The sequence below is a fragment of the Solanum verrucosum genome, unplaced genomic scaffold (assembly GCF_900185275.1).
Source record: "Solanum verrucosum unplaced genomic scaffold, falcon-dt-bn FXZP01000020.1, whole genome shotgun sequence".
NCBI lineage: Eukaryota > Viridiplantae > Streptophyta > Magnoliopsida > Solanales > Solanaceae > Solanum > Solanum verrucosum.
Genome location: NW_026019903.1, coordinates 1,266,339 through 1,274,907, shown reverse-complemented (window position 1 = coordinate 1,274,907; position 8,569 = coordinate 1,266,339). Strand labels below are relative to the sequence as shown.

At 33.4% G+C, this 8,569-nt stretch overlaps 1 protein-coding gene across 1 annotated transcript; it reads right to left on the bottom strand.

The window, feature by feature from the left end:
• Positions 1–975: 975 nt before the first annotated feature.
• Positions 976–6,855, bottom strand: LOC125820770 (probable dolichyl pyrophosphate Glc1Man9GlcNAc2 alpha-1,3-glucosyltransferase). The gene is made up of 5 exons (XM_049500202.1): positions 5,968–6,855; positions 5,043–5,249; positions 4,573–4,810; positions 1,055–1,424; positions 976–1,015 (listed from the first exon to the last, which is right to left on the bottom strand). The coding sequence occupies exons 1-4, from the start codon at positions 6,817–6,819 to the stop codon at positions 1,060–1,062; spliced, it is 1,662 nt and encodes a 553-aa protein (XP_049356159.1). The 5' UTR covers positions 6,820–6,855; the 3' UTR covers positions 976–1,015; positions 1,055–1,059.
• Between the last annotated feature and the right edge of the window lie 1,714 nt (positions 6,856–8,569).

The following is an 8,569-nucleotide window of genomic DNA, read 5'->3' as shown; positions in this document are numbered from 1 at the left end:
CATACTTATTCCAAATTGATTATACAACAAAGAACCTAATATTTTATATGTTGTTTTATAAATTTGGTCATTATCAAGGAACTTGTTGCGAGATTATTCAAGCATATTCCTTTAAAAAATGAATTTTAAATTAAGAATTTCTATTTTTTATATAAAAAATATTTATTTCTTGAATAGGACCTTATATATATATATTTGTTTTATTTTGGTCCAGAATGTAGTTTAAGAAAATAAATAACAAATTTAAATTTTATGGTCTTGAATTAAAAATATATCAAAATATCATTTAATTTCTTGGTTTTAAACATGTCAAGCGAAAAATTAAATTTAAAAATTTATCCAAAAAAGGAAAAATATATTTTTAAAATAGAATAAAAAAAAAGTAGCACAAACAAATTAAAACGAACAGAATAAACATATTAGGATTAGTTTGAAACTTCACCTACCCTAGACTTTTGGAACAGGCATATAACAAGGTTTTCGGTCAAATCCACAAATAATTTCGAGCTTTTACGTGTCTCTCTCATTATACTGTCTAAATCAAGTTGTATTATCTTCGAATATGCTCTTAGATTATTTTAATAAAAAACAAGACAGTTCTTAGTTTTATATATTTTCTTACTTCTAACCATATAAAATTTTCAACATGTACCAAAAACAATGAGGCAGATTATATTTATCTTCATAATTAAAATTTAACAACAACTTCCTGCTAATCTTTTAAGAAAAGAAATGAACATTAACAACTATGATACAAGTTAATTAGCATCTAATAAACATTGGTATCATAATTAAAGTTTCTCAAAACTGTTTAACACAAGATACTACAAAAGCCGATCTAGAATTAGCTACTACACGTATCCAATGCAACCATGCTTCGATAACTTTTCATTTTGAGCCGAGGGTCTATTGGAAAAGCCTCCCTACCCACAAAGGTAGGGGGGGGGGGTAAGGTTTGCACTTGTGGGATTATACTGGGTATGTTGTTGTTGTAGCTACATGTATCGAGTTCTATCTTATATATAAGCAGCAGCTGGTTGCATTTGAAAGCTACCTGTGTTAATGTAACTTGATAATCTGCCTCAATTGCCAGATCCAAGAGTACATCATTCCGAATGCACAGTATATGCTGATCATCATAAGAGGCAAGAAAGGAAGCCTCTCAGCAAAGAGAATAGGATGAACAAATTGTCCATATATCTCAACGGCCACGAGACCTAGCAAGTATAACTTCCCAAACCATCCAACGATGAACCTCGTTTTATCATATTTCGTCTGTTCAGTTTCAGCTGCTTTTCTATGAGTTGTTGTAAAATGAGAGGAGAATCCAATCCACATCAGTGTAGCATGTAAAAGCAGTAAGAGAACCTTAATTGGATACTCTTGGGCTTCAAATAACAACGGAAATAGAGAATAGCAGGACACTGCATGCACAGCAGGGTTTACGTGTTAGTCTCTGGAAATATAAGCTACGGAGTGGTGCGAAACCAGAAAAAGAGGAAGAAAAGTAGGAGATGCAGCAGCACAACAACAATAGTAACAAAAATAGTATGCAAAGGAAGAAATTTAGTAGTGTAATATTGATAGATACCCTATCTGCAAAGATTTCAAGAGCCCCCAACTAAATAAGGATAATTTTGAGGTCGGACATGATTTACCTGAGGCAACGGTGTAAAAATGGATAGCTCAAAACACACTATAACAAACCTAACCAACATACGGTAAGTATTGAACACAATGAGTTTTACTCTTAGTTGTGCGGACTCTTCACTTTTGATGCATCACCCGTCTCGGATTCTTCAAAAATACACTACTTTTGGTGAATCCGGCACGCACCCGTTGGCATTTTTGAAGAGTCCAAGCAACATAGGTTTTACTTACTGAGCACTTCTATTAATACAGTAACTGATGGAACAATACTAAAACTAATGTGTTTTTCCATATTCCAATGGTGATTGCAGTTTTGATTTTCTGAAGAAACAAAAGACTCATAGCAAATCGATAGCTCCCTATATCTTCTATCTAGGGAAAAGGAAAAGGAAATGATAAAACTTAAAGCTGGTTATTTCAGGTAATCTCGTGCAATTAAAACTCACAGGTATAATTCCTGCAACATAATAGTGAAATCAAAATGGAGGATCAAAATGTTGTTAATGATAGGATAGAATCATGAATCTTTTGATGAAGAGAAAGAAACTGATGTCAACCTGGTCTTAGGATCGTTTAATGTGATTCTACTAGCTCAAGGATTAGATTCCATGGTTGAAGACCATTTGACTATAGTGTTTTATCCACACACACCAAAAAAGGCTATTTGTCTGCAGTGGCCGATTTAATTGTACCGCAGAATAGAAGAATTTGTTGAATCCTCTCCGCAGTTCTAGTCCAAGTAGATTAGTTAAGAAACTCTCATGTTAACTTTTGCTTTAACAAACCTTTATTTTATCCTAATAGTTATAGGTCTCTCAATAACTTCTCACAAAAGAGCAGTTACACCAGAAAATAGGAAAAGCTTTCTGCGCAAAATCAATCTTAAACATCAAGGACGTTAGCAAGGTCATAGATATTTTTGCATGAAAACCAAAAATGGGGATTTAAGTAGATATATACAAATCATGTATGCCACAATCTGGTTTAATACCAAATTCTTCGAGTTGTTTTCTAGATAAACCAAATTCTTGTACATTTTCCAGTGGAATTTAATTGTGATGCCTAGCAATTATGCAAGGTATAACTGATTCATCATGGTAATGATAAACTATACTGCCAGCATTTTTGGAAAATATGTTTTGACCAATTGCAGTATCATGATGATTTATGAGATAAAATAATGACATTAATAATAGAATGGTGCTTGGAAGTAACACTTAGGGTGTGTTTGGTATGAAGGAAAACATTTTCCGGAAAATGTTTTCCAATTTTCTCATGTTTGGTTGGGATAAATGTTTTGGAAAATGTTTTCCAAATCAAACTCATTTTCCTCAAATTTAAGGAAAATGACTTCCCTTCAAAACTTAAGGAAAACATTTTCCAAAAGACCAAAACTCTCTTCCAACTTCAAACTACAATTACATTTTTGTTGAAAAAATCAATTTATTTTGTCCCTACCCTCCAACCAACCCCCCCAAAAAAATAATAATTTAAAGCTTGTATTTAAATTCAATTTTTTTACCCACCCTCACCTCTACCCCTACCCCCACCCCCTCCCAAAAAAATATTAAAAAATATTTTTAAAAGATATTTCTAATTTCAATTTTTTATTTTTTACCCCCACCCACTACCTTCGCCCCCCCCCCCCCTCAATTTTTTTATTGTTTTTAAAAAATGCACCCCCCCCTACTCGCCACCCCTACCCCAAAAAAAATAATTTAAGTTTGTTTTTAAAAAATATTTTCAATTTCAAAATTTCATTTTTTTACCCTACCTTGACCCCCCCTCACGCACCTCCTACCCAGCCCCCCACCCACCCCACCCCTACCAGCCCCCGCCCCCCCCCCCCAAAAAAAAAAAATTTAACTTTGTTTTTAAAAAATATTTTCAACTTCAAAATTTCATTTTTTCACCCCTACCCTCGACCCCCCACCCACCCACCCCCTACCAGCCCCCCCCCCACCACAAAAAAATAATTTAAGTTTGTTTTTAAAAAATATTTTCAATTTCAAAATTTCATTTTTTCACTCCTACCCTCGACCCCCCACCCACTCCCCCATCACCCCCAAAAATAAATTTTTTAAGTTTGTTTTTCAAAAATATTTTCAATTTCAAAATTTCATTTTTTTCACCCCTACCACCCCAAAAAAAAAAATTTTAAGTTTGTTTTTAAAAAATATTTTCAACTTCAAAATTTTACTTTTTCACCTCAACCCTCGACCGCCCCACCCACCCCCTACCAGTGCCCCACCCCACCCACCCCCTACAGCCCTCATCCCCCCCAAAAAAAATTTAAGTTTGTTTTTAAAAAATATTTTCAACTTCAAAATTTCAATTTTTCACCCCTACCCTCAACCCACGCCCTACCACTCCCCACCCCACCCCCAAAAAAATTTAAGTTTGTTTTTAAAAAATATTTTCAATTTCAAAAAATATTTTCTACCCTAGTATAAATAAAAGATATTTCTCAAAAAAAAAAAATCATTCATAAATCAAACACTAAAAATCTTTTCCGGAAAATATTTTCTACTCACCAACCAAACATGAGAAAATAAGTCAAAAATCAACTTGTTTTCCAAGAAAACATTTTCTAGGAAAACATTTTCCATGGAAAACATTTTCCTTCATACCAAACACACCCTTAATTCCAACTGAAAGAGCTCTGCTTTTTGTATGGTCATGTAAAATGAGCCATTCACAGCAAAAATAAAATATAAGAAACACAAATTACGGAACAACTTCTAGAAGATGATAGCATACAGAAGAGTGACTGAACTATACAGAAAGATATAAATATGAATTTTCTGCTAATTGAGATGGTAAAAGACTTATCACATAAATCATGCTGTGATACAAATTCAGGCCTTCCAGATGACTTTGAGAGGTCAATCACCACTAAAAAGTGAGTAAAAAGTGAATTACCTATGGACAAATAGAAATAGTGTTTTGCATCTTCCACACTTTTCAACGAAATGATGGCAAGGGGAATCACAAAGTGAAGTGAAGCTTTCTCATGGACATGCCAGCCAAACATAAAGCCGCATGTGTAAGCATAGGCTATCCATCTAGTAATCATCCTTGGTTGGGGATCTTTCCAAGCTTTTATAAGACATGGGGCTATTGCAAGTAAAACAATACTGAAGGTAACCATGGGGGTGACCTGCAATATATAGAGGTCTGTGTAAGCATGGGCTGTTCACAAGTTCTCTAACAAATATTATTTGCTGAAAGGTAACTCCTTTTATCATATTTTATCTCAAAATAAGATAACTCTTTTATCATGCATTTGAATTTGAAGATTCCTGATCAGTGAGCTAGTTAACGAAGTTATTGTCAATAAGCAAGACACACACAGCATATGTTGGATGACGAGAAGAATGGGGTATGCTTACTCTAGGTAATACAGCAAAAGGAGAGGAGTCCCCAACTAGTCCACCAGTGAATGAAGCTGTCGGTGTTTGGATGCTGAAACCCATTTTCACAAGCGAAAATGCTAACACTTTATCGAGAATTATATAGAACACCCAGAAGTTCGGAGCCCAGTAAGCATGACAGAGTCCTCGACCAAATGGAAACATTCGATGGAACACTTGTTGTATCTGCGACAGGATTGAAAGCAGGTGACAAATTGTCAGGACTTGATGGTTGAGCACACAGGCAATGAATTTCATACTTCATCATACCATTCAATAAACAGAAACAACCACTATGATCAGCCAAGGTTAAATTTGAAACAACGTTATCTAATTGCCGAAGATTTAAGCATCATCAGCAAACAGGCTAAAAGAATGAAAAGAACGAAAACAATAAAACTTAAGAAAGTACATTTAAGTAATAAACGTGATGTTTCTACAATTTTGTTACTAGCTAGATGCAACTCATAACCTTGGAGCAATTTTTATTAATATTCTACGAGCCTACAAGTCTAAATGGAGCTACATGGTTTGTGAGGATTCATACAGATGAATCAAACTATTCTTTTTTTACAATGTAAGATAAATTTCATTAATAGAGTACCAAGAAGGCACTGTAAACTGCAAAGCAAGAGATTACTGTTTTAATTATACCCCCAGGAATCGAACCAGATTGAGATTGAGGCCTTGCTTGTTGTTGTTCTAAGACCATAAATGTCATCTTATTTCTAGACGTATTGGTAAAAATATCAATGCATTCTTGACGAACTAAATCTTTCTGCTAGTGAAACCAAGACAATAGAACACGAGTAAATAACATCTAATTCTACATGTGATTCATATAGGGAACTAACTAGAGAATCAAAGATCAGAACTTTCAAATGCAGAAAAGAGCAAAATTTACCTGTCCGTGATACAGAAAAGGCCCATAAGCAGCAGCAAAAACAGCCACAACTGCACTGCCCATAATAACCAATCTCCCAAACCCCCTAATCAACCCACCCCTGCAATAATGCCTCAACAAATAAACAAAATAAACAGGAGCAGCAACAGCAAACAAATGCTTAAAACACAACAAAACTGCAAAAACAAAACCACCTAGCAAATCCTTCCCTTCCTCCAAAGCTGAAAGAGATATCAAAAGAATCCCCAAAAGAAACCCATTATACTGAAAATGCAAATGGTCCACAATCATCAACCCAGGCGAAAAAATAACTAAAACCCAGATCAAAACTCTCTCTTTATACCCCAAATTCCGTGTCAATCTATAAATACCAAAAACTAACACAAAATCAGATACTATAACAGTAAGTCTTTGAAAAAGAATTGTGGGTTGTGATTTGTAATTGAGACCATGCTGAAGATGGACCATGATGGGGTCCACAAGGGAGGCAAAGAAAGAAAGAAAATGCTCGAAATGAGCAAAGAACGGAGGATAATCGAGGGTCCATGGGCTTGTTTCATCAGAATACCACTGAGAAAGAGGAAGGGAGTGAGTTATAGCAAGCCAATTACGGTGGACTTCGAAATCTGTGCTGTGATAAGCTGGGATTAGAAGGAACTTAATGCATGTGGCTACAAGAGAAACCCATAAGATCTCTGTGATGGGTCTATTGGGTTTCAGTTTTAGGATCGGAGTTTGATCAGAGTGGTGTTTGTGGTGGTTCTTTGGGGGTTTCATGGCTTTGGGCCGACGGCGAAGTGGTGTTTGGGGTTGAGATTTGAGCGTAGGGGAGCTTGAAGAAGAAGGTGACATGTCAGCAATAACACGTCATGGATTGTCCAGGTCAGCATCTAGCTGGCTTTGTTGTGTTGGGTCGGGTCGGGTTATACTTGCTTAGGCCCAATTCTTCGATGGATAATTTTGGGTCGAATCCATTAACTCTCTAATTTCAAATTCGGATGAATGGGCCGGATTACACCTTTTTTGGACTGATTTTGCCATCTTTAAATCAAACTTTTGCAAAAATTATCTCTTTTTGGGGTAATCTTTAATTTTTGTCCTCAAATTTGATGGTTTTTTTTATTTTTATCTTTATTCTCATCAAAAAAAAAAATTGTGGATCAAAATACTCTTATAAATCTAGACTTGATTCGCTCAATATAAACTTAGAGAACTTTTACCTCGTACAATATAAATTTTGTAGCAATTAAGTTGTCGTATAAGTTGTGTGGTAATTTTCAAAAAATAATTAATGTTCAAAAGCTAATGTTATATCTTTTAGGATAACTTCTGTCATTTTAAGAGAAAAAAAATGATAGAAAATGTGGGAGAGTAGAGTATATGTGTTGGTTTGTGTATTCTTTTTTGTTTTAAAAAAGAAAAGAAAAATACATTATACTCTATCAGCATAAGGTTGGGATATTATGATATGGACATATAACTTAGATCACAAAAATAGTTATTTGTTGTTTTCAGTATTAATCACATAATTTGTTATGTTTTTTATAGCATGACTTATGGGTCTTATATTATAATACGAAATATATAGACATAATAAAAAGTTGTTTGTTAGTTTGATGTTAAAGATTTTTTTTATTCATTTATTATTATTTAAAATTATATATTGAATGAGAAATAAAAAAACTAACACCCCATTTTGGGACATCTGTGAATTGTGAGAATGACCCCTTTAAATTCATTTATATGAGAAACCTTTAGAAAAATCTAGAGAAACTTGTTGCTGATTGCCAATTTTTTCTCCTAAACTTCTCTTGAACATCTATTTAAACCTTCCACCACAAGTGAAGTTTCTTTAGATAGCAAAATTAAGTGATAAAAAATATAATTTGTTTGACTTGTTTGAATTTGTATTGGTTATCGACGTGTTTATTTATTAGCTTAATTTATTTCACTTCATCAAAAAATTGAGGTAGTATACAACTCAAACTTACTATGAAAAATCTTATTGAAATATTTCCATAAAGTACTAAACACAAATCATTGTAATAAATCATATTAAAGAACAAAAAATTATAAGGTATTAAAAAGTTATAAAAGAATAAGCAAAAAAATTACTTAAAACTTAATAAGAATTTAACGAATTAAGTTATGATTCACTTTTTAGCTTATTTTAGCCTAAGTAATTTTTTAAAAATAAATAATATGTTCATTTATTAATTTAATTTATTTTAACCTGTCTAAATTCAATCTTTTTACCCATTTGACACTAATGCATTGAAGTCACCTACATCAGCCAGCACTAACTTGTACTATCCTAACTCTTGGGGGATTGGTTGCTTTTGTGTAATGAAAAGCAGCTGGAGGAAAGTGACAATTTGTCACACTTTTATTGGGTGAGATACATTTTTAATCAATATTTATATTACTTTCACATCTATTATTATATTTATATAATAAAATAAAATCACTAATTTACAATTTTGAATCCATATCTGATGAGTGGCATTTGATGTCAACATATTGGAGTCATTAATACCAAAAAAAAAAACATATCTTCTTACCAGCTAACATATTTTCCATCATGACTCATTAGAAATAATAA

What these genes read in the sequence shown, in the direction of transcription:
- LOC125820770 (XM_049500202.1), bottom strand. Translation starts at nt 6,819, where the DNA reads ATGTCACCTTCTTCTTCAAGCTCCCCTACGCTCAAATCTCAACCCCAA. An exon ending in CTTTTCTGTATCACGGACAG is followed by an intron (nt 5,250 to 5,967) that starts GTAAATTTTGCT and finishes ATCCTGTCGCAG; the next exon opens with ATACAACAAGTGTTCCATCG. An exon ending in CTATTTCTATTTGTCCATAG is followed by an intron (nt 1,425 to 4,572) that starts GTAATTCACTTT and finishes CTGTGCATGCAG; the next exon opens with TGTCCTGCTATTCTCTATTT.